Source organism: Lontra canadensis, unplaced genomic scaffold (genome assembly GCF_010015895.1).
Source record: "Lontra canadensis isolate GAN:19392208 unplaced genomic scaffold, GSC_riverotter_1.0 scaffold3, whole genome shotgun sequence".
NCBI lineage: Eukaryota > Metazoa > Chordata > Mammalia > Carnivora > Mustelidae > Lontra > Lontra canadensis.
The window spans coordinates 37,364,590-37,390,315 of NW_022630997.1; the positions used below are offsets into that span (position 1 = coordinate 37,364,590).

Sequence of the window (25,726 nt, forward strand, 5' to 3'; positions counted from 1 at the left end):
CTCAGCCCTGGCTCACACAGGCTCTCTCTGCAAAGGCAGAGCTCCCGGCCCTTGACACAAAGGAGAAGGGAGCAGCCTCCGCATGGAGGACGGGGCCCTTTGAGAGGGCAGTGAGGAGTTCTCCCCTCTGCCTTCTGTGCTCGCTTTCTAACGTGGGCCCCTTCCGAGGCTACGGAGCGCGGGGGGTGCGGAAGAGGGGGTATCCCTGCTCCACATGGAAAGCCATGCAAATCGGCTCATTCTTTGCCTGGCAGCCTCCCCTGGCTAACTGAGTTATTCCGTTTATTTACCTGATGTCACACCCAATTAGCAGGGTCAGCAGCCACCACATGCTGCTCTCAGAGCGGCCTGCCCATAGCACCCTCACTCCTGGCACCCCCTTTTGGGGCTCTGGGCTCACAAGTGGCTTCTGAGGCCAGTCTCAGGGGCCCGGTTTTGTTCTGGCCCCCAGAGCACACCGTCTTCCGTATCATGGCCGGCCCACCTCCAAGCTTCTCCACCTCATGTGGCCTTCAGCTGGGGCTCTGGGTGGTCACTGGTGGGTGCAACTTATTGATAAAATGGACACGGGTGTCCCGTTCAGTGGCTGCTGCTCAGCAGCTCTGTGGCCTCAGCCACGCCCCCGCCCCTCTCTGGGCTTCTGTTTCCCGTTTCAACTATGAGGTCACTGGCCTGCACAGAAACGGGTGACCCAGCTCAAACCCCACCTCGGCCACCGAGCCCCACAATGCTGGGTGTGCTCCCGAGCGTCAGACCCCTCACTGGTGAGATGGGGTGTCCATAGCCTGCAGGGCTGCCCCACGGCTCGGGAACAATTTAAATCATGACGTCCCCATGAGAGAGTCGGGGCCCCGTGGAGACGGCTATTGCTCTGACCTCTGTCCAGTTTTTTCTCTCCTAGGAGCTTCTGGAGGGTAGAAGTAGTGCCCTGTCCCCCTCTGGAACCCTCAAGACTGGCCCGAGGCCAGGTCCGTGCAGAACAGGTAAGCTGTTCACTGTCCAAAAGTCAGTCTATCCGTGGTGTCGGCGGCAACCTGGCTGCTGCAGGACGGGTCCCTAGTGGCATGTGGAGCAGCCAGGGCTGGGTGGGGGAGCTTGGTCTGGGGATGGGAGCACAGATCTGAATCATAGGCAGAAGCCTCCCTGGGAGTGGCCGTTCCTGGATACCAATGTCTCACTTCCCACCAGACCGACTGCCTGTCTCCACAGTTCCTGGGAAGATCTGGGCTATATTCACTGGCTACTGGGTCTGTTGGGGCAGGATTACGGGACACCAAAGCCTAGATCTGTTGGATCGGCTATACAGACCAAGTGATGAATGCATCTTCTGATTAGACCACCTGTGATCCAAACAACCTGTCCATCCTTCCAAAAACGAATCGGTCTATCCATCCATCCATCCATCCATCCCCTCGTCTGTCTACCCTTTCAACCGTTCACTACCTTATTCATTTCCCATCTATCCATTCATCTGCCTACCTATCTGTCTATCCATCCAGAAGTTCACCTCTCCCCTGATCTCCCTCAACCTCTGTGGGCCCTGGCCTGAGTGCTGCGCTAGGATCTGCTGACTTTGAGATGGATACAGCACATTCTCTGCCCCTGAGGAACTAAGCCTGGCAGGTCTGATATGTGCCCCACGGGGCCGAGGGCCCAAGGGAGAAAGAGCAGGGTGGGTGAGGCAGCTGGGTGCCCAGGAAACAGCGGGGCTCAGAGATGGGCGGTGCAGCTGCTCAGAAGGGCCGTGGGGCTGGGGGAGGCCATTGTGCAGGAATTAGCCAATTTGTACGTGCGGCCCGGATGAGTCTGCGACCTCTGAGTGGGCCCACTGTAGAGAAGGCACTGGTTCTCCCAGTCCTTGGGGCTGAGACAGGGGAAAGGCAGCTGGTGGGGGGGAAGAGAGGCCGTGGGGTGCTTGGGGGATGGCCGGGGTGAGCAACAGCGAGAATCAGGGTGGAGTGGGTGGGGTGTGTGTGGGGGGGGGGAGGCTGTGCTTAGAAGTGAGGCAGGGAGTCTGAGGCTGCAAAGCCCCTGATGGGAGCCACAGACCCACCAGCCAGAGCGAGGCCCAGCCAACGCATCTGTCATCCTCAGAGCACGCAGACCTGCTTGCCTTTCTCTTCTGATTACGACAGGGGACGTCTGAGGATCAACAGTCTTCAGCCAGACGCGCTGCCCTCTGGAGCAGCCACGGAGCAGACAGACATTAAGGGTCGAGCTGTGTCTGACCGGAGGTGTGGAGGGGGATGTGGGGGTGTCGGGAGCTCTGGATGGCCCAGGGGGTCATCTGGACAGTCTGCTCACCCTCGCAAACGCAGCAGGGTCTGGCCCCAGCGCAGAGCTCTGGGAGTGTGTGTGCACGTGCACGCGTGTGTACACACATGTGTGGGCTGGCCAGCCGGGGAGGGTAGCTGAGAGGATCCCTGGCCTTCCAGCTGCCCTGGCACACACTGGGCTGGGCGTCCCTTCTGATGTCATTCTCCAGACTGAGTGGGGTACTGTGGTGGCTTAATCAGGGTCAGGTAGTTAGCAAGTGGCAGAATGGGGGCTTGGACTTGCTGATGGGTCAATCTGAGCCCTGGGGGCCACACTCCGAGGGGGTAAAGTGTGCCCTGATTTCCGGGGACACAGAGCCAGCCACGGGAGAAAGGTCAGCTCGTGGGCAGGTCTCAGGAGGAGCCTGTGCCCAGCGCAAGGAGGGGCTCATACTGGGTGGTGGGACTGTGCTGTTGGGGGTGGAGGCCACTGACAGCGGCCCCTCAGGGCTGGGAGAAGCTGGGCCACAGGCTGAGCTGGGAGAGAGCCCTGCAGAGTCCCAAGGAGGAGCTGGAAGGAGGGCACCGTCTGGCTTCTACTCTGTGACCGTGAGCAGAGGTGTCATTGGCGTTCGGCGGAGCTGTTTGGGCTGGGTTCAATCTGTAACGGGTCTTCTTCAATTTCCTCTCCTCAGACCCCGCCTGGGCTTCCAAGAGAGCTCTGCTTGATATTTAAGAGAGGACACACGCCCAGTGCTTGAGGACCGGCCTCAGCTCCACGGGGCCCTGGGAGCGCAGGCTGTGGGGGTAGTGAGGCTGGGAGCACTCCCTCCCCAGGGCTCCTGAGGCCAGCGGCCCATGCTGGTGACCCATGTCCTGTTAAGCCGCCTAAGCCTAGGGCCTCCCCCGATGCTGAGACACAGGATAATAGCCCTTGCCACCCCGTGACAGTCTGGACCCATGGGACGGCTGGGGAAACTGAGTCTCAGAGAAACAAAGGGACAGGCTTGAGATGACACGGTGGGCATGTGGAAGAGTGAGGATTTGGGCCCGGGTCTCCCTGATGTCAAAGCTCCGCCCCTTCTACCATCTCGCTCGCTCCTGGAGTACGGTAACACTCTGGAGTTGGCGCAGGCACCTCCATGCAGGGCTGCTAAGGGGGCTGCGCCCAGAGGGTGGTGCGCCACTCCTGGTCAACACTGGGGGGCGCCCGCCAGCCTTGGCTCAACCAGGCTCGAGGGGGCGGGGAGGTGGGGGCTCTGAGCCCACCTGGAACCTGCCCCACTCTGAACAATCCAGAGAGGACGCTGGCGGGAAGGTCTCCCCTAGAACGTGGCATGAGCATGGGCTGATGAGGGAGCTTGCTGTGCTCAGGAATGAGGCCCTCCCAGCACGAGTGAAGCTGGGCTGTGTGACCTCAGCTGACCCCCTTCCCTTCTCTGTGCCTCCATTTCCTTTTCTGTAGCGTGATCTAATTTCTCCGAAGTTTTCCTTTTCTGTTTCTTTATAGAGAACCACAGAAGCAGAGGGGTGGGGAGCTTCGGACTGGGAAGGAGATTAAGTACTTTACTACATCTTCACAGCAGCCCAGATGGCACAGCAGAGCCCAGAGAGGGCATGACGCTGGCCCCAAATCACACAGCTGGGAAGAGAAAGGGAGGGGAGGGGAGGGGAGGGAAGAAGAAGGGAGGAAAGGGACAGCGTGGAGCTGTCACATGAACCCTGGTGTGCAATGTCAGTGTGGGTGACAAGAGACCATGGGGTGGTCAGAAAGACCCCGGGCAGTCAGCCCTGGCCTGCCACCACCTCCACTCAGCACCCAAGAGGCCCAGCTCCACAGTGCAGGCCAGCACCCCTCCTGCTCTGCCTGTCTTGCCAGCCCTGCCCTCACCAGCTGTGCCAGGCTGGGCAGGGAGGAGGCGTGAGTGCAGGCCACACACCCACCTGCTTGATGCACTGTAGTCGGTCATTGGTCTGTTGGATGTGCCTGTCCATAGAATTCATTCTGGCCGTTTCACTGGGTTCTACCCGAGAGCCATGAACGTCCAGCCTGTGAAGACAGAAGACGGCATGTGTCACTGGGGTTGCACCAGGCCCAACAGCCTCACAGCCACCCTGCAGCCCCAACACAGACAGACATGCTGGGCCCAGTGGCTCCCAGCAGGTTTGAGGCCCCTTTGGGAGCCACTGTGGCCTCTGTCCTAGCCAGCCCCATGCTGGAGGGAGGAACTTCAGGCACAGCTGCCTGGCCCAAGGGGAAGCCTGTCTGGGCTGAGGGCGGGAGGTGCTCCTGGGTGTTCTCTGTGAGTGACTCACGTCAGCCCGGAGTACGCATGTCCACCACGGGACACGGAACAGCACACTCGGGCACACTCATTTCTACACACCTGTGCGTGTGCTGGGGGCTGATGGGGATGGCAACCCCATCTTTGGATTCCCAGTTCAGGTAAGGCTTAGCTTACCTGACGTGGCTCTGTGTGTATGCAAGTGTGCATGCACACGTGTATGTGTGTGAGCACCCACGTGGAGGGGTCGAGCCACATGGCCCTCATTGAGTGTGTGGTGTAAGAGCAGCGACCTGCCACGGGTACCATGGTCCCCCACCTCAAACCCCCCATGCTTTCGAGTTCTTCATGCTGTGAACCCCGATTCCATTTCTCCTTTTGCCTTCCTGGGCAAGTAGGGTGGGCGTCCGTGCCACCCCCTTTCCAAGAAAAGGAGACTGAGGCTCAGAAAGGGACGGGAGTCATCCACGGTGGCACAGGGAGCCAGTATGAGAGCCCAGGCCAGGAACTAGGGCTCTGGCTGCCAGCTTGTGGCTCAGAGGGCAGGGTCCACGGACGTCACGGCCACCAGGCTCACTTCCTGAATAGCTGTGGGCCTCGAGAACTCCAACATGAATGTGACTTTCTTCCGGCGGGGTAAGCTAGGTGGAGGAAGCCCCCTCACTCCAGAAAGTCCCCAGAGTCCCTGGGCCTCCCCAGAGAGGCCACAATGGCAATGGCAGAGATGGAGAGAGAGAGAGAGAGAGAGAGAGAGAGAGAGCTGGAGAGAGAGAGTCTACCCAGTACTCAGTGGCCCAGGTCTTTGGGCCAATGCAGAAATCTGCCCATGGTCACTGGGTTTGCTTTCCCACAACCCAGTGGGCATTTCAAGTGACAGACACAGGGTGCTGGACAGAAGCCCCTGGCCCTCGGCCTTCTTCGCTCTCCTGTGGCACTGTCCCCCAGAAGTCCCCTCAGCTCCTGTGGCACCGCCCCCCGGAAGTCCCCTCAGCTCCTGCGGTGTCACCAAAGGTCCCATTTACCAGACACCTCCCGCACGCTGGGGCCCTGCATCCTCTCCTTTACTCTTCTGTAAGACTAGAATCATCTCCATTTTATAGACGAGGAAATGAAGGTCTGAGATCTGAGATCACCCAAGTCCCCACGACCCGTAGGAGCCTGTCTGCTTCCACGTCCTGACTCTGCCCCCTGCGCGAGCCCCCCCCGCTGAGGGAACTTCCAGCAGAACATGCCAGGGCCCAACCTTGGGAAGAAAGGCCTGGCTGTACTTCCAAGGAGCGCTTTACCACACAGCTCCTTCCAAGCACTTCCTATCGTTCCATTTGTATCAAAAAGGCAGCTCATGGGGCGCCTGGGTGGCTCAGTGGGTTAAAGCCTCTGCCTTTGGCTCGGGTCATGATCTCAGAGTCCTGGGATCGAGCCCCGCATCGGGCTCTCTGCTCAGCAGGGAGCCTGCTTCCTCCTCTCTCTCTGCCTACTTGTGATCCCCATCTGTCAAATAAATAAAAAAAAAAAAACTTAAAAAAAAAAAAAGAAAGAAAGGCATGCATGGTTCAAAAATCAAAGTCCAGTGATGTTCTGGCTCTGTCCCCAAGCCCCCAGATGGCCTTCCTGGTAGGACCAGGGTCACCAGTCTCCTGAGGGGCTCAGAGAAGCAAAGATCTATGGGTACTATTCCCTGCCACCCCTTAAAAAGAAACCACATAAAATAACATTCTAATACACACGACTTGGACCTTGCTTTTCTCCTCTGAATGGTATCTCAATGTTTATTCCACATCAAGATACAAAGAGCCTTTTTAAAAAATATTTTATTTATTTATTTATTTGTCAGAGAGAGAGAGAGAGAGGCAGGCAGAGGGAGAAGCAGGCTCCCCACTGAGCAGGGACCCTGATGTGGGGACTCAATCCCAAGAACCTGGGATCATGACTTGAGCTGAAGGTAGACGCTTAAGCGACTGAGTCCCCCAGGTGTCCTATAAAGAGCCTTTTCAGTTTTTAATAGCAGCCCAGTATTCCTAGGCACGGATGAATCACTTACCCAACCAAATTCTGAATGTCCACCCCTGCCAGGCACTGCCCCAAGGTCAGAGGCCTTGGCTGAGGTCCTTCTGCTCAGAGGGCTCGTGCTCCAGACGGAGTGATGAAGCCTGGAGCTGTCCCCAAATCCATAGTGCAGACGGGCCTGCGAGATCACCTTTTATACCGGCCACATCATCCACATGTGAATTAATCTGGAGAGCCTATTCTTAGAAGTGGAGTTTCTGGGTCACTTGGGCATTTGCACTTTTGAGAAATGCTTTCTGGGTTCCCTCAAACTGAGAGCTCTCCCACAAAAAGGGAAAAGGAGGGGGAGTGCTCCACATTCACTTTTTTCTACCCCCCAACACCCCTCCATACACCCCACCGATCACGTGTTTATACCCCCAGGTTACCAACCTCTCCATCCATCATTTACTCACCTAAATGCCTGTCTGTCCTTCTGTCTATCCAGGCACCTATCCACGCATCCATCCAAACACCTCTAGTCTCCACGTGCCCACCCATGCATGCTTCCCACTCACCCAGTAAATACTTTCCAATATCTATACAGTGCTGGGTCCTCTGCCAGATCTACAAGCCATGGAGAGATTAACAAGCTAGTATTCACTCCACATGACCCAGTAGGTGACTGTTTGTCGAGCTCCTGCTGTAAGTCAGGCGCTGGTCCAGGCACTGGGCGTGGACAGACACCGTTACTATATCCCCATTTTACATTTACAAATGAGGAAAGTGAGGCTCAGAGGTTTTAGCAGCAGCCAGCTCGAGAATCCGGGCTTTCTCATTACAACCCAGACTTTGGTGCCGCTAGTGGGGGAGGGGCTGGGGGTCCCCACTGGAGATTGCTGCGATGTGGTAGGCAGTTGTCATGGGAGAAGAGTGTCGCTCTCCTTGTTGCTCCTGGAGGATCCCCAGGCAGGGGCTGAATTTCTCCTGAGTTTACTTGTCTAGAGTCCCAGCCTGAGTTCACTCCTCCAGGACTCCTGGAGTCAGGGACAAACCATGGTGCCCAGTTGGCCAGCAGGGGGCGCTGTTGATGAAGCTAAGTACCCAGAGGGCTGGAAACCGGCTCTGTGGGGCTCTCTCTTGAGGGCCCTCTTTCTCCAGTGAGGACCTGCGGGCCCCAGAGGGTTTTGAGTAAATTTCTCTGGCTTCCTAGGCCTCGGATTCCCCATTTGTAGAGCAGGGTGGTGAGTGGGGATTAGGAGGCCTCACAAGACTCTATCTCTACGTAGACTTTTCCCAGGATGGACACAGCATTTTCATCTAGGGTCAGAGCCCTAGTGGGGCCTTGATAAATGCTTGTTGAATGGCTGACAGATCGTTTCTGGAGACTGAGGGGGCACTCGGCCCACCCAGGGAAGCCCTAAGCAGGCATCAGGAGGCCAGACCCACCTAGGCAGCCAGAGGCTGTTCCTGTCTGCTCAGTACCCCCTGGTCTGGGCCTGGAACACTGGCAAGGAAGCGAGCAGGAAAGAAGGAAAGGTATCACAGATCACGGGGACAACTGTGTGTCCTATATGTCTTAATCTACAGAAGAACAAAACGTCCAGCTGATGAAGGAGACACAGGTGAGGTGACAGTCTTAAACTGCCGAGATCAGTGGGAAATTTTGGTTATTAACAGCAGGAATGGATGAGGCTGGCGGTTCCAGGCCACACAGAAAAAGGGTGAAGGCCTGGAAGGCTAGGGTGCTGGGCATGGAGAGGGGAACGGTGGGCTGAAGGAGTTAGGAGAGGTAGCTCATTGTGGGGCAGTCTGGAATCTTCCATGTGTCCCGTACCTGCCTTGTTTAGGCAGCAGGCCAGGTCCCGTGCATTGCTAATTTACTGAATCCTAAAAGGCTCACAGAGGGGCAGCAACTTGCCCAGGGTCACACGTCCAGGAAGGGGTTGAGCTGAGATTCGGACCCTCTGCCTTTCTCACCATTCATGTGTTTTTCTTCCTGGAAGTCCCCACTCAAGGGCTGTGTTGGGCCCAAAGAAGGGTCCTCTTGTTCTGTCCAAATTGTCCAAACTCATCCACTTTCAAGGCCCGTCCCCGCCTTCCCGGGCCACGGGTCTCCTGCAAGTTGGCAGTGAAGGGACGCGGCGCAAGCCCGGCAGCCAGCAGAGGTCGCTCTCCGCCGCGGGAGCGTTGCTTGGCCTGGCTGTTGCTTCCTTCCTCAGACCTCGGGCTTCTTTAAGCCTTTTTACAAGTAGCTACAAATCCTCCGTGGCTGCAGCTCCGGTGCCCCCGGTGGCCGGGCTCCCTCCCAGCTGGAGATGGCTGACGGCCTGGCTCTGGGTGCACCCGGGGCCTCAGCCCTTCCCGGCCGCCTGCCTGTCTCTGAATGGGGAGTGGGTTTAAGCAATCAAGCCCCCAACCCCCTCTAGCCTCTGACCCTTCTTCCTGGTTGGGGCAGCCTAAGGAGTCTGGGGGGACTGTGCTGTGATACCTTTCTCCAGGCCTCAGTTTCCCTGTGTGGAAAACAAGGCCTTTCAAACTCCAACATCTTGGGATTCCTGTGTCAGGAGCTCCAGCTCTTTGAAACACTCTCTCAGCCAAGTGTAGAATGCTGGACTTGAAACTGCAAAGCTTGTCCCAAGGCAGCCCCGAAAACTGTAAGGGAGAGCCCCTGGTCCGGGGAACCCTAAGATTGCACACGCACGCCTCCTCACCCCCCGAGGCTCAGCTTGGCTTCACGCCACACATATGTGCTCTCTGCTAGTGACCTCTTTGTCGGTGTGGTCTTCTGCCCCAGGAAGTCCAGAAGGGCCAAGCTCCTGTTCCACACGCCTCACTGCCTAGCAGGCCGAGCTGACTCTTGGTGGAAGCTCGCACAGAAGCCGTGTTTAGAGAAAGCTGCCCTTCCACGCAGAGGGCTGCTCTGAGCGAGAATGTGGAGAACCAGAAGGATCCCAGGGACCACCTGGTCCCATGCCCTTCATGGCAGGACAGGGTGGGGGCAGAGATGGAGAGAGGGGGGCATGGAGGGAGACAAGGGTCAAGTGGGACTAGCGCCCACCTGGCTGGCTCCCCCTGGCAGCATCATGGCCCTTGGCGGGCTCTTCCCTGGAAACGGGGAGCAGGGTGCTCTTAGCTGCCCTGCGGAAATGTAGGGTGCTGGAGCTAGAGGCAGTTCCTTAGGGCGGTGGGCCCACATCAGCTATACCAACATCAGGAGGTTTTATTTTTTATTTTTCATGCTTGAGGCCAATAAGTTAACTGGTACACTCAGCTCACATGTACCCAGAAAGAGGCATCTGTAGACGTGTGTGCACGCTCACATCCAGAGGCACTTTTTGCACACTCAAGTGCAGGAACACACACACATTCAAGGGCTGGCACAGATGCACTCGAGCATGCACATCTCCCGACAGCTTGCACAGGCAAGTGGCGGGGTCCCCAGGGGAGCTGTGTGAGCAGCGGTGTGCAGAAATGATTCAATCACCACGCACATCTGCAGCTCAGATCCCCCGGGGCGAGCGGTGCTGGCAGCAGGGGCGGCAGCGGGGTGGAGGTGGTGGGGGGGGTGGAGGGCTTACCTACAGCCTGCGGAGCAGAGGCTGCGTTCCAAGACATGGCCAGGACCAGCGAGTTTGGGACCTACCCACTGCTCAGCCTGGTGGGAGAGAGAGCCTGGAGGTCCAGGGGATGCTGGAGGTCTAGCCCCTTTACCAGCATTCAGATTCCCAAGAGGGACAGATGTCATGGGCCCGGACAGATGTCATGGGACAGATGTCAAGTGACCCGCCAACCTTGTCTATAATGGTGTCAGCCAAGGTCCTCCCTGGCCTGGCCGCCACCTCTCACTACTTCAGCCCCGTCCCGTGTCCTCCGCATGGGGTTACTCCCTGCATCCTGGACCATGCTCTGAAGATCATACCCCTGTGTCTTTGCCTCTGTCCCAAAGCTCAGAATTCCTGGTCCCCTTCATCTATCAAGGCCTGAGACAACCATGACCCTCTTTGCTGGTTTCCTCCAGCACAGCCACTCACTTCCATTCCTGCACCCCCAGTGTCCTGCTCACACACCACCTTGGTGACACCAGACCAGGGGTATGTCTCTGTATCTGTCTCCCCCATCAGCTGGGCTGTTTTCCAGTTATGGATTCCCAGAGCCTAGCCCAGGGCCTGGTATGCAGCAGGTGCTCAGCAAAGCTCACTGGACGGATGGACGGACAGACAGGTGGACGGATGGCCAGCGCTGGGCATACATGTGACCCACAGTGTGGCAAGAGCTGAATATCCAATGACCGGGCCCCAATCAGAGGAACTCTGGCCTCGGAGAGCCTCCCATTAACTCAGTCTAAGCTTCCCAAAGGCTGATGCCTGTACATTTGGTGGAAGAGGGAGGATGTTAGGTGGTCTGTGGGCCCAACTTGTGCATTTCCACAGTGAAGTGTTTGGACTAGAACAATGACCACTGGTGAGCCGGTGGATATAATTATTTAGGATGAGGTGAAATTGGGAAGCAACGGCAGACTTAAGTGCGTTAAAGAAACACTTTAAACATAGTGTAGATGGAATGAAAGTGACAGAGGCTACAGAAGCACCGATCTAATCTGACGACGATCCTCGTCTCAGAGGTAAAGGAGCAGAAGCTCAGAGAGGTGCAGGGGTGGCCTGCGGCCACACAGCACGTGGCTCCTCCACTCCTCAGTGGCCTACACTGGGCACACTGCTTGGTGGCAGAGAAAGAGAGCAGGATGGAGCAAAGCCAGTCAGAGGAGAGTGACTCTGTGTCCTAGTGCAGGCAAGTCAGGGAAGGGCAGAGCGACAGGAGATGGGAAGGGAGAGGGAGGGAAGAGGCAACGCCAGGCAGCTGACCAGGACCAGCTGTTCCCCATTCTTGGCCCAGCAGCTGGAGCTGGCCCTTGCCCTGGGAGGAGGCCTCACACAGGGTGAGGCTTCCCAGAAAGGGGGTGAACCCTGACAGTCAGACCTTCCCAGCTGAGACGCTGGGGGAGGCCACTTTAACTCCCTGAGCCGGGGGTTCTCAACTGTCAACCTGGAAGGGGCAGCCCTCTCCGCACCCCGGGGCTGAGGAGTTGAAGGGAAATTCTGATTTGGACAACAGCCCTTCCCCATCCAGTTCCTCCCTCCTCCACTCAGGGAGTGCCCCCCTGCCAAGACGCGACAAGGCTCCAGCCTCCTGGCCGCCTGGGGCAGAGGCTTTGACTTGGCACTCGAGGCTCCTGGAAGGGTGGGCCCACTTCTCTCCGTGACCCCATCTCGGAGCACCCGCCCCTGGTCTGGAGGAACACCCACCGTCAATGGGGGGTAATGGGACAATACGACGCACCCTCGCCATTCAGAGTGAGGGCTTCATGAGGGCTGGCCCTGCAGAGCCATCGGACAGCCTATTCTGGAACCCACATGCTAATCCAGAGGGCGGGATAACTTCCTTGCGAGAACATGTGTCAGTACTGCCCCCACAAGAGTGCCAGCCGGGTCCCAGCTGCACTTGGGTGTGCCTCATCCCTCCGGGCCATGTGATGACGCCCGGACCCTCCTGCCTGCCCCCTCCCGGCCCTGCCCAACTCCATGACCTCACACTGAACTTGTTCTCACAGCTTCTTTCCCCAAATGGCCAAGGAAGGCCAGATTCGATCCTGGACAAGGACATTGGGTTTTCTCGCATCCCCAGGGCCGTGCTGCCTCTGCCGTGTGCTTCCTCAGAGTGGGAGGAGAACCCGAACAAGTCCCGAGCTTGCTTGCACGTGCGGACGTTCGAGTCTCTGCCTCACCCCATCCTGTGCCTCCGAATCCCACACCTGCCTAGCTGTTCCAGTCATCAGGATGGTACGACAGAAGGGAACACCGGCGCTCAGGGAGATCCACTGGCCAGCTCGAGGTCCCGCTACTGAGAAGTGAGCAGTGACCGCACTGGGACCTTGGTCGATTACACTCTCCATCATGCTTTCCATGGGGACGCGGCCAGCCTTCCTCAACTAGACGCTTCCTCCCCGGCCCCAACTGCCCCACGTGTGACGAAGGTGCCTGAGGAGTGCTGAGGACGGTGCAGAGACAGGGAGTCGTGCCTGTGCTGCCCCACGCCAGGCCTGGAACGTAGGCTTGCCTCAGGACAGTGGTGCTCAGGCAGTGGCCTTCCCCTGGCTCTGTCTCGGGGCTCTTGCCGGCAATTCTGAAGGCTCGGATGGGGAAGCATGGAGACAGTTCTCTGAGGACCCCTGGAGGACAGGGGGTGGGATAAAGTTGGGGATGGAGCCAGGGGTGGCCAGGGGAGACGTCTCCCCTACCTCCCATACCCACGGCAGGCACAGTTGATCAGCCACCATTCTCTTCCCATTGAACCCAGACACGGCCAGCCATCCCTCCACACACCCTTCTTCTTCTTCTTCTTCTTCTTTTTTTTTTTTAGGATTTTATTTATTTCCACACACCCTTCTGCCCAGCCTTTCTCAACCCACCTGGCACCGACACAGGAGGAGACAACCTCATGCCCTCCCCACCTTTGAAAGGGGTGTGAACCGAGAAAGGCCCAGCAAGGGAGGGCTTAGCCTGGAGTCACCACCCCCTCGAGGCATGAGCAGAAACCCGCACTCAGACTTCTCAACGTCTGACTTTGTACTCTTTCCCCTACGCTGGAAGTCAGAGCAAGGCTCTTTCTCAGCCGAGAGGCCACAAAAGGACCGCTCAGGTGAGCCAAGTTTCAAGTAACCCATACCATAGCTGCTGTCACAGCAGCTTGTGAACCACTTTGCAGATGAGAAAATTAAGGCTCAGAAGGGGTGGGTAATTTCTATTCAGTCACACAGGGAAGTGTGGCTGACCCAGGACGGTAGTTCCTCCCAAGCCTGGGCTTCTGTGTTTACTGTATGTGCCTTCTCCTTTAGCTAGTTGCTACGAATGGTCAGATTTTTTTTTCTTAAACTTCTCAAGAAATAAAAAGTTAAGGACGGAAACAAAAGAGATGGAAACAAAAGAATCAGAAAGCAGATAATTATTTGCACTAAACATGGTAGATGATTTAAAAAACAACAACAACAACCCAGTAGTCTTCCTGCCTTAGATCCAGAAGGGATCCTCACATCTGGTCAGGCCTATCCTAACATTTACAGATGAAGAAATGGAGGCCCATGGCAGGAGTAGGGGTGGGGTGGAGTTGAAGCAGAGCCTTGAAGACCCCACTCTGGGTCAGAGATGGGGCCAGGGCTCACACCCATCCAGGCCTCAGGAGCCCTAGTTGCCCCGAACTCAACTCTCTGCCCCTCCCCATGTCTGTGCTCCCTGGGGCACGGATGCCTCACTCGGGGGCCTGCCGGGGGACCTGAGGCTCTTCTCCCGCTGCCAGCACCTGTGGCTTCCCTGCAGAATGACCGAGAGGTCCCCAGGCCTCATGCAGAGATTCTCGGCATCCCAGCTGGGTTAAGGCTGGCACACTGACCCTTCAAGGGTGCCCGCCCTCTGGCTCTGGAAGGCCCGGAGCGCAGGGACTGAGTTGGCTGGGTCTGGTGCCTGTCATCTGGTCTGTACTCAGGGAGTTGCTGTGTGGGAGGCTACTCAGGGGCTGGGAGGAGGCAGGGAGGAAGGGCAGGGAGGAGGGGGCTCTCATCCCTGGAAACTTCCGGGCACAAACCAGGCATCCCACAGGCAACCTGAAGACATGTTTCCTGAATGTCAGCTAAGAGACAAAATTCACACCAGGTGTTCTGAAGCCGCGTGTTGCCACGCACGCTGGTCATTCAAGGCACTCGACAGTTCACAGAGCACTGGCGTTGGGACCTCCTTTGGCCCCGCAGCCCTTCATCTTACACACGCAGTAGAGCTCAGCGGTCAAGATCACCAGGCTGCCTGGGTTCAAATTCTGGCTCTGCCGCTTGCTAGCTTCTGGACCTGGGGCAAAGCGCTATCCTCCATGTGCCTCAGGCTCCTGGTCTGTAAAACGGAAGCAGTAATAACAGAGCCTGCTTAGTTCACTGAGCTCGGGAATAGGAAGCCCGAGCACACGAGTGTTGGCGCTACACAAGGCCCAGGTGGGCTTTATCGTCTGTCTCCATCACAGGCAGGAGGAAACCAGGGCCAGAGAGGAGCCCGTGCTTGCTTGTGGGGGTTGGGGGAATAAATGGCACCGCCCTAGACACTAAAGATCTTAAACCTTTTTTTTTTTTTTTAAAGCGTATTAAAAAAAAAACAAAAAACCCTAGTTTTTAAATCTAGTTGCAGTAACATTTTAGGCACAAGTTCAGTTTTGACAACAAAAGGGGCTGTGCTCTGTGGTGGTGAGGGGCTGTTCCCCCACCCCGCTTCCTCTCACACAGGCAACCCTGGGAACCACCCCATGGGCTCAAGCAGGGGCCTCTGCGGACACAGGCGGCTGAGGTAACCCTACGCCCACCCATCAGCTCTGTCCGAGTGGCAAAGGCAAGTCGTGGAAAGTTCCAGATGGAAGGTCGGTCAGGTTGGCCCTTCACAACATGTGATCTGAGCTCTGTTCCTCCCACGAGAGGACAGCAGCCTGGACACCCAGGAGAAGTCTGTCCAGGTGGGCAGTGTCACGGACGGAGGCAGGGTAGCCAGAGGGAACACTGCCTATTCTGGGCAAAAAGGGGCGGAGCCCTGCACACCGGGGATGAGGCTGCCTGCGGCCTGCCGGTTCCTCAGAAACCAGGCCCTCGGGAGCCTCCCTAAACCAAGGAGTCTCTGGTCTGATTAGTCGGAGGCAAGCTGTGTATTCTGCCCTCTCCAGGAGTTCCCCAAGGCACTCTCCCCTGCCAGCGCCTTGAAGACCTGGGTTTTTCCCAAAGTTACTAGATCACAAACCACTTTTTTTCACTAAACACATCTGAAAATCCCACAGAACTAGTTTTCCCAGGAACTGGCTTTAAGAAATTCTGACCTGAGGGAGGGTGGCTACAGGGTAGAGACCAGGCAGCAGGAAGGGAAGAGACAGGAAGACAGGCGGGCTGGAGGGCTGAGGGAGGGGGACCAGAAGCTGAAGTGTCTGTGGGAAGAGAAGCCACAGGGCACCTGTGGCAAGATATGAAAGCCACCACCCCTGAGGACTGGGGCCCTGGATTCTGAATCCGGTGTCACAGCCAACCGGATACACCCAACCAACCTGGAGCCTGCCCTGGGCAGGGGGAAGGCGGGGGTAGTGGCCCTCAGCTCTCCCGCCCCCAGCAAGGCTGGCCCGGGTGGGGAGAGCTGCCCAGGCCAGGGCAAAGACCAGAGTGGAAGGTCACATGAGCTGTCTGAGGCAGAGACAGGCTCCTCCCCCACCCCACCCAAGCCAAGAACTGCCAAGGGAGGACACAGGCCAAGGTGGCCAAGAAGGCCAGAGTTCAGAGAACCCGTGAGGCCGTGGGGGTGGGGAGCCCTCCGGCAGCCACTCAGAAGCCTCTGTTGGTAGTTGTGGGTAATAATGAGAACAAAATTAAGTATCCGCCGTGCGTCAGGCAGCACACTGGGCGTTTCGTGTGCATTATCATTGTAACGATATAACCGAAGAACAGGGACGAGCGCCATCTACAGACGGGAAAAGGGCGACGGGAAACGGTGAAGGAACTCGCCCCCGCTGACAAAATGGCAGAGTTGGGATCTGAAGCTGCATCTGTCAAGCCTCGAAGCCCAGCATCCGACCCCTAAGCCAGGCTCCCTCTGCACCATCCTGGGGCTTTGCAGAGGGGCCGGCCCCACGTGGCCCCGGAAGAGGCCTGCAGGTCAGTTGTCCCCAGGTGTTGTTCTCTGCTAACTTGCTCAGCTGTGCCCAGCCTGAAGTGGGCCAGGCGGGCAAGAGGTCTGTTCTCAGGGGGCTCCCGGCCCGGGGGGGTCCCAAGCATGCCAGCGTACATGCAGTGCCTCGGACACACAGTCGGCCTCTCTGGGCCTGTTTTCTCAGCCCCTGAAGGATGGGGCTGATGGAGATGTCACCAAGCACCCCTAAACCCCTGAGGGTCACCAAGGGCACTAGGCGTGCACCTGGCCTTTCACACACATTACTTCTCTTAATCCTCACACTGACCCAAGCAGTTGGGCATCATTGCTCAGACTTCACAGATGGGGAAACGGAGGCCCGGAAAGGTTATGTAACTTGCCTAAGGTCATACAGCAGGACAGTGGAATTCCTGGGATGGGAACCTGGGTTTGATATACTTCAAAGGCCTCCCCAGCCTGATGCAGAGCTAGAACAGAGGACAGGGTAGGGATTCCCACCAGGCATGGGCCCAATGCCACACTGTGTGACCACAACATTCCTCCCTTGGACTGTCTGGCGAAAGGGGGTGGGTGAGATTGTTTCTAAGGCATTCTCTAGCTTTAATGCTCTGGCAGGAGGTTGAGGGAAGAAAGGATTAAAAAAAAAAAAGTGAGATGACATCTCTGCATTCTAGAAACTCAGAATCCAGGCAAAGGCCCATGAGCTATACCAATCCACCTCCTGGGAGCACCCACTACTGGGGGCCGGCCTGGGGAAGACTCAGGGCTGGGCTGGGGGCATTCTCACAAACCGTCTGGAGGAGGAGAGGTAGAGCCAGATCCCAAGGGCCAGGGCGTGGCTCCCAGCAGGGGCAGTGGGACTGGGCAGAGGGCTAAGGTGGTGGTGGGGGGTTGGTTACTAGGAAGGGGCCAGGAAGGCCTGTCTTATTTTGGAAAAACAACTGCATGCTCGGCGGTCTCTTTCCGACCAGACCCTGGCCAGTCTGGAAGGGTGGCATCCGGGTCCTTCTTAAGGGACAGGGTACTGAGATAAAGCAGGACGCTCACAATTCATCTGCTTTTTAATTAACTCGCCCTGCTGCCTTAAGTGATTCCCTGCTTACGCTCATTCTTTTGAAAATTCCAAAGTGCTATTTCTGACCTGTGATTTACTATCGCCGTACGTCTCTATAAGCAGTGTTTTAGCTTAAGTGCCAGTTGCATATTAATTACAAAGTTAATTATGTGCTGCGTAATCATGCTGTAATTCATTAGTTTACTCTACACTCTTAGAGCCTCATGCTAATAGCGAGATCTGACAGAGGGTTTCAGGAGTCACCAAGAAAGACCTGCTGAAAATCCAGCGTGGGGCCGAAGAGGACAGGACACATCAAAATGGCTCCTCGGGACCCACATGCTTGACCCGGGGCTGGGTCTTAGGTCCCTTGATGCTGATCTCGGGGACACAGTGCTGTGCCCTCGTTGCCCGGGGCTCTAAAGGCCCCCGCCCACCAAGTCCTGCCTGCAGACCCTCTGTGGCCAAGGAGAGGATGGTGGAAAACCCGGCCAGCTCCCACTGTTCTCTCCCACCCCACGGAAGTGCACAGGCAGGAACAGAATTTGTTTAAAATTACTTACGGAACAGAGAGTCACTTCTAGGAGGAAAATTAACTGCTCAGATCACCAAAACAAAGAGGCCCTGAGAGCGGGGACGGGGTGGGGGGCAGGCCCGAGTGGGCGTTGGGAGGAGGCGGGCCTGAGGCAGTTGTTCAGAGGGGGAGACCCAGGCCCAAGAGGGGCAGGGGGGTGTCTGGGTTTTGGAGCAAGGTCCCCTCACATCCTTTCCCTTCTCTACCGTATCCCCCAAAGCATTCGGGGTTCTTGAAAGTGAACACTGGCCACCTTTCTCTTTCCCTCCTTCCCTGTGTTGGCTTTGTCTCCTACTAAGATGACGCAGAGGTTCACTGTGGTCTGGCCGGGAGTCCAGACCCCACTCCTTAGATAATCTCGAGACTCTCAGAGACCCAGGTGCCTTGCTGGTGCAGCTGGGTGAGGGCCCCCTGCCTCCCTGCACAGGGTCGGAAGATGGATGGGAGGGAAATGCGGGCTCTCCAGACCTTGCCCAAGCCTGACCACTCTAGGTCCTCCCAAAGGACTCTTTTCTAAGAAGAACCATCTTGGCCTGGGCCCCTGGGCCCCAAGCTGTCAGCCGCTGAGGAACCACCCATGACCCTCCAATGCCATTTAAAAGTCAATGTGAGGAAAGCCAGGCCGGCTGCAAACCACCCCCCCTCCACCCCAAATCTGCAGATCAAATTTCCAGCCGTGAGGGGACACGAAGGCTGTGACTTATCCCGGACATAGCGATCTGGTGGCTGAGACCCTCTGCTTTCCAAATATAAACCTGCTTGTTTTATTTCTGCTGACAGCTGAACAAAAAAAAAATGTGGAAGTCCTTCCCCTTCTGGCTCCAGTCAACAAGAGGAGAGAAGGACTCCGAGCCCCAGCTGGCATGGGAGGAAGATAAATAAGAAAAAACAAAACATGGCCTTGTGCTACAGTGGAATGTTTAAGAAAGAGGTGAAAAGCACAAGGTCAGGGGCAGATTTCATTTTCTATCATTTCAGCAGGCTCGGGGAGGAGGTGGGACGCTGCCGACTCAATAGTTTCTGGGGAATCAGTTTTGGAGGGAACTTATTTTTGGGAGGGGGGAGAGGGGGTTCTTAACAGCCAAAGCACTGTGGTTTCCTTTTCCAGGGAACACACTGGTTTCCCTGGCAACAGAGAAGTCCAGCCTCCAAAGTTCTGCCAGGAGACGAAGGCTTGGCCTGGGATGCTCCCAACAATTACCCACGGCCAAGGCCTTACCATCCTGCTCTCCTGGGCCACGAGCTGGGGGGTGAGGGGGAGGGGCAAACAGTGGACCCCCGTCCCCTTCTCGTCCCCCTACCCTTGTGCACACAGCTACTCATCCTCAGATCACCGCTTCCTAGGGCTTTAGGACAGAGCAGGTAAAAATGCCAGAAACAGCTTGGATACGAGCCTGTATGTGACAGTACCTGAGGACCCCGAGGGAGCAGTGACGGCTCTGGGGTGGACGGCCAAGGGCCCAGCAAGGCCGAGCCTCCTGTCGGGCACGCTTTGGCCTCGTGCAGCTGGCATGGGGGAACTGTATTGGAAGAGAGTAGGTCCACATTTCTGAGCTCATCTCCTTCTACCTAGGGCCCCTCAAGGGGGGTCCTCAGTACCTCCTGCAATTGGGGGCCCATCTTCCCAGAAAGGACCATTTAATACCTGGCCAGGGAAGATACCATCGGTGCACCACATGTGGGTGGGAGTGGCAGGCCGGTGGGAGGAAGGAGAAGAGGCGGACAGGGGCCCTGCCGTTGTAGTAGAGCACTTAGCCGGCTGCCAGGGCTTATGCTAAATGCTCCACACACATCATCTCATTTAACCCACCCTCTACTTGCCTGGCGAAGCAGACACAGCTACTCCTCCTGGAGGAGACTGAGGGGTCAAGTGACCTGCCCAAGGCCACCCACTAAGAGATTAGCAGAGCTGGTAGCCACACCTGCCAGCCCCCGAGCCTGTTCTTATGCCTGGGGCAGGGACAGGAGAGTGGCCCCGGCTGGAGACCGACTCCCCTGTTGGCAGAAAGGAGACAGAAGTTCCAGAACTCAGCCCCTCGCTCCCCTCCCCTCAGCCTCCCCCGGCCTCTACACATTTCCCAGGAAGACAGGCGGAGGAGGAGAGCCACCTGGAGGCTCTGAGCCAGGGAGCAGACGTGGCCTGGGGGCCAGATATCATGTCCTTCCTCCCTTATGCCCAGAACAGCCCCATGAAGTAGATAGAGCGTCATGGTCCCTTTTGTAGATGAGGGACTGGGGGCTCAGTAGCATGCCTATGTTCACACAGCAGGGATTGAAAGCCGAGTCTGATGCCAAAATACAGACATCTCTTAACTAATGACGATGAAGATGGTGACGAGTAGCCAGGCCCGCCGGAGCTCATGCGATATGCTGTTGTATTTAAAGCATTCTATACATATTAACTTATTTTATTCCTCAGCCATCCCATAAAGTACATGCTATAATTTGTTCCATTTCACTGATGTGGAAACTGAGGCACAGAGCCCTGTAAGCAACATGGTTAGTAAGGCATAGGGGCAAGGTCTGGACTCAGCCAGGCAGACTCTTGAGCTCACACTAGTAACCCACGTGATGTGCTATTTCTCTAACCACTGGGACATCCTGCCTCCCAGTCTTGAGTGCCTGATTCAGGATGATTCTGGGAGGCAGGATGTCCCAGGGATTGGGAAATAAGGCTAGGCGGTAGTTGGGGACCTATGATTTTCCCTTCCTAGAGTTCAGCTCCCTGGAGAGCTCCTTCTCCCATCCCAGGGAATGGCAGGCAGGAGCCGGACTGCATTTCTGCGTGCATGTGTGAGTGTGCGCGTGTGTGTGCCTCAGGCCCACGCTGTAGCCGGGTGTGCACGCAGCTGATTTATAACCCTCAGAGAAAACAGAATTGCAAATCTCACCCACAAATCTTCCCTATCGAGGTACTTGTGACAGGCAGACATGCCGTGAATTCCCAAGAACAGGCCGGCCTTCCCCCAGCTTTGGCTCCCTCATGCTCCCTGCTCCTGAAATGGGCCCCGTTGGGAGGGCCAGCTCAGCCGAGGGAGTGGCTGCCGACCTTGTGGCCCAGTCCTGCTCATCAGAAATGCTGGCTCCTGAGCCATCCCGGGCCTGAGGAAGTCCCAGAAGGGACAGGTGGTCCCTCCCTGCAGGTCCCACTGCATGCTAGCTCTCACACTACAGTCCTCACTGGTCAAGTGGTGAGGAGCAGGGCCCGTTAGCACCTGCAGAACCGAGAAGGGGGACCCTAGCTGACACTTATCGAACATGCACTGTTTACCCCATCATTCTGCACTAAGTGCTTTTGGTTTGTCTCAAGGCTCAGAGATGTTATGCGACTTGGGCTCCAACCCCAGCACAGGCAACCTGATTCCAGAGCTCCACTGTGTTCCCTCCAATCTTCAAACCCATTACGGGCCCCTGGGCCCCATTCCTGACACACAGACACTCACTCCAGTTTTCTCCAGAGTGGATAATGGGGCGCCCAAGTTTGGCTCTGGCTGGGGTCACCCCATGGGTGGGTGAACCATTGGGAAGATGCTTCCAGCTTCCGCACACCCTAACCCAGGGCAGCCGTACTCCAGACCTGGCTCCGGGGGGCACTGTGATGGCCGAGCAGAAGAGGGACACATGCCCTCCCTCTTTCTTCCACCTTGCCCCGCAGAGCCTTCCCCAGCAGCCAGCACAGTGGCTTGGCCCACGCCACTGGACCCTGGGACCCAACACTTGGGCCCTTTGTGGAGGTCTGTGATGGCCCAGTCACTTCTGCAGCTCCATCCCCAAGGGTGGGAGGATGAGCGGTGCAGGGCAAGGAGGAGCTGTCCTGTTGTGGGGGAGGACGGGGGGGCAGCCGAGGGCCAGGGTGGGCCTAATCTTGACTTTGCTCTAGTCTCCTGTGCGATCCAGGCTTGTCCACTGCCCTGAGCTGTGTCTTTTCTAGCTGGAAGATGGGTTTGGTTTGCTTATATGATACTTGGGAGGATTAAATTCAATGAGTATGAGAATCCATGTGTCTTAGGAGACTATGCACACACATGTGCACACGCACACACATGCAGATGTATATACACTTACTCACATGCATGCACATGCACACACACGCACACGTACACATGCACACATGTGCATGCACAGAGCTGGGGTGACATGGGGCTATAGGAATCCCCATCCAGCCCCAAAAGCACTCCACACCAGGCCACCCTCTCCGTGAGGTGTCTCTTGGGGTTGGCATAGGGGTGAGAGGCCCAGCTCCTCCTCCTCCAGTTCAGACTCCCTTAGTACTAAACCTATAATTTCTGGCAGGGAAAATGACAGATTTGCCCAGTGGCTGCCCTCAGCTGATGGGCAGGGGAGCTGGGCGGTAGCCGTGGTGGTATCTGGGAGGCGGGACTGGGCCACGCAGCCGCGGAGTCAGAGGAGGTCAATGGTGGGGGACAAATGCCATGGGGACTGCGGGCTTCGGGGTGGGTGGACGATGGATGAGAGGGAAGAGGGGGAAGGGCTAGGCACAAGGCCCCAGGGTTGGCTTCAGGCCCGCCCTCTGTACTGCTGTCAGCAAGCGGACATGACCCTGGGACCAGAAGCACAGGGAGGGGACCTCTGCAGAGAGGCTCAAGGCGTGGGGCCTGAGACCCTGAGGCAAATTGGCTAGGCCCCTGGAGGCAGCAAGGCAAGCACTGCTCAGGGTTTGGGGCTTGGGAAGCTACAAAAGCATTGGTTCCTGGGCTCTGTCCCAGCCTCCCTGAGTGGGCTGGGGAATCAGCATTTTAGAATGAGGCCCTGGGATCTGGCTGCAGCTGAGTGTCAGATGGCCGATTGGGAACCCCAGGATTTCCTTTGCCCTGGTGGGGTTGCTGGGGTTTCTCCTGCCTGCGCTGCCTTCCCCTCGGCACCAACCTCCACTTGGCAAGAAGGCAAGGCGATAACAGTACACCCCAACCACATCTGCCGAGTGCGGCTGCTCACCACCTGTCTCCTCGGAGGCACACAGCCCACTGGTGGGAGGGGCCCCACGACTGTGTCCGCTTACTAAGGCCTGGTCAGCAAGGCTGGGGTCGGCCCCTGAGCTCTCCCTCTGGGCCCCTCTCCACCAAGAACAGCTGTCAAGGAGCTAAGATCTTGGCGCTCTCGGCCTCCCCTCCAAAACTGCTCTGGTGGGGAGCCCGTCCCCAGCCCCTACAGTTGCCAGGCTCTCGGTCTAGGGCCATGTGGATCCCTCAACCCATCTCACTGGGGAACGGAAGATTCTGTCTCTTGGGAAAGAGACATCTCTCCTCCTCCCCCCAAGGCCACACTGTCTTGACTCTCCGTGGCCTTGGACAAGTCATGTGTCCTCTCTCAGCATGGGTTTCCTCTTCTAAAATAGGAAGCAGGAGGCCAGATCTGGTGATGTGCAGGCTGCGAGGGAAGGTGGTTCAGGGTGGACAGAACAACTGGAACAGAAGCAGAACTAAGTACAGCTGGAAATGTGCCCAGGCGTGCCGGACCAGAAGACGGGCGCTGAGGCTCGGTCTGAAGCTGGGAGTAGGGGCGAGGGTAAAATTGGAATTGGAGTTATCGTGGGATTCCTCTGACTGGGATTGCTGGAAAGGAAAGTTCTCTGTGAGCACTCAACACTCCTGAGCAGGAGCCCTTGGCCATTGCCCCTGGGTCACCAGGGGGGACTGGCTGAGACGATCTGCTCTAAGACAGGCTGCAATGTCTACTTGGGGCCACTCCAGAGGGCCAGCTTGGGCTTCCAGATCGCCAAAGGCTAAAGGAGAAAGGGGGTGCCATTAGTCTCCTTTGGACCAGCCTGAGCACGGGGATGATAGAGCCAGGGCCTGCCTAGGGGTGCTGCTCTGACTCAAGCCCTGGGGAGATGGTCCCTGGGAAGAAATGGACGCCTATGGGTAGCAGGGTTCCTGGCTCTGGCCAGGGTCAGGGTCATGGGGACCACCCAGCTCAGGCCTGGCGGCAATGGTACCTTCCTGGGGCCTTCCCACAATCCCCATCACACCTATTTTCCTGTTGTATATTTGAAGACCCCACCTCTTGTAAGGGGGTTCTGCTTGAGGACCGGGACACAGGGATGAGCCCAGTCACACAGCAGTATGGGGGTGTGCCCAGCCCGGCAACCTCATGCGTTTCCTCTGTCCTGGCCCCTGGAGAGGCCTGTGGAGCTCCAGGACAGGTCGTTGGGGGGAGTGGGCTTCTTGCCTTCATCTGACCCCCCCACCTCCCATCTTTTCCCTCATTTCTTGACCTCTGGGATGGTGTGAGGCATGAGGCCCACCTTCAGCACCAGCCATCTTCCAGGAAGGGGCAGAGGCCAGACCGGAGTACAGGTTGCTCAGGGGCCAGTCAGTGGAGGATGGGCCCTGACTGCTTCTCTCGGCCCGAGGGTGGGGATCTAGAACCCCAGGCCTGGCACAGGGGCGGGGGTGCTTGAAGGGCAGTTGCTCCTAGCGCCTGCCTACCTGGTATGCCTGCTCACCTGCTGCCCGGTCCCCACTTGCCATGGCCTCACCAGCCCCTTCCCTGCCCCCTCGCGGGCCTGAGATGGCTGTCACCATGGCAACCCTGCTCATTCAGTCCGGGGATAATGAAGCCAATGTGTTTTTCATTTCCATGAGCGGAGTGCGGAGCCAAGCGGGGGAGGGGGCTTTCTCCTCTCAGCCCCTCCTCTGGGGGAAGGCAGCTTGGAGAGAGAGCGCGTGTGTGTGGACTCACCAGCCGTGGCACGGACACCAGTGGGAAGGGGATGGGACCTGGAGCCACCAAGCTCCCAACCCACCATAGCAGTCATGTGGGTCGGATAGTGCTAGCTAGAATGGCTGCCTTCCCTGCTCACACCTAGCCCAGGAGAGGTGGGCTGGAGACAGGCAATGCGAGGCTCCATTTCTAGCTATGTGACCTCGGGTGAGTGACTTCACCTCTCTGGTCTGGCTTCAGCAGAAGCCATTTATCATTTATCAAGCATTGACTGGGTACCTTTAAAGCGTCTAGCCTTCAGCTTTCTCTAGAGAATCTGAAAGGCCCAGAAAGAGCTCCTGGTCGTCTAGGAGTCTGTAGGTCAGCGGGAGGACTTCCTATCAGGCGTATTTCTCATCTGTAAAAACAAGGCCAGGAGCTCACACCTGTTACTGCCTATCTTTGAGCGACTACTATCGAGAGGGGAGGTTGCCGTGAAGTTATGTATGGGAACGTGCCTGGCGCACACAGTAGGCTTTCTAGGTTTCAACCTCCTCCTCGTCCTCCTCCGGGGTCCTGGGCCTGCAGCACAGAGAGCAGACATGTCTGAGATCCTCCTACAGGCATCAGTGCTCGAGGCTGTCCTCACACCTCTCTTTCCTCTCTTTGCCTGGATGGAGACCTGCCCACCCAGTCGGAGGTGAAACAGACCTGAGCAGGCCAGGGCTAGGCTGGGCCAGGCACAGGGGCAGTGGCCTTCGGCCAGCGGCAGCACTTATCTGGGCCCAGATGGGAGAGAGCAGGGCTGTCTGGGAAACCCACGGCCCACAGTCGCCGCCAGACGCACCCCTCCTCCAGCCCCTCTCCAAGGGCAGGAAGCCAAAAGCACTCACGCAGAAAACCCTGGCCTGTCTCCCCCGCACCAATAATTCAATCACCTTGGAGGCCAGTGGCCCTCTCTCCTGGCTGGGCTGACAGATTGGAGGGGGAGGGAGGGGAAGCATGTAGAGGGAGGGCTGGGGGGACCAGGGAAGCCAACATGGAAAAATCAGAGCAAGGCTTGAAAAATGAAGAAATAAACCTGCCAGGAGGGAGACAGCCTCCATCCGTCCTCCATAAAGCTGTCTAAGGGCCACCAAGGACGTTGGCGGATGGAGGAGGCCGGAGATGGCTCCTCCTGGGACCCCAGCTGG

General features: G+C 57.3%; 1 protein-coding gene across 6 annotated transcripts in view; it reads right to left on the minus strand.

Moving 5' to 3' along the window:
* ZMIZ1 (zinc finger MIZ-type containing 1) overlaps window positions 1-25,726 on the minus strand; it is a 229,402-nt gene that overhangs the window by 101,729 nt on the left and 101,947 nt on the right. For all 6 annotated transcript variants that reach the window (XM_032838922.1, XM_032838908.1, XM_032838890.1 and 3 more), the window contains one exon: window positions 4,200-4,305. In XM_032838922.1, the coding sequence (XP_032694813.1) occupies window positions 4,200-4,259 (60 nt within the window). In that variant the 5' untranslated portion in view covers window positions 4,260-4,305. The remainder of the gene's footprint in view (window positions 1-4,199; window positions 4,306-25,726) is intronic.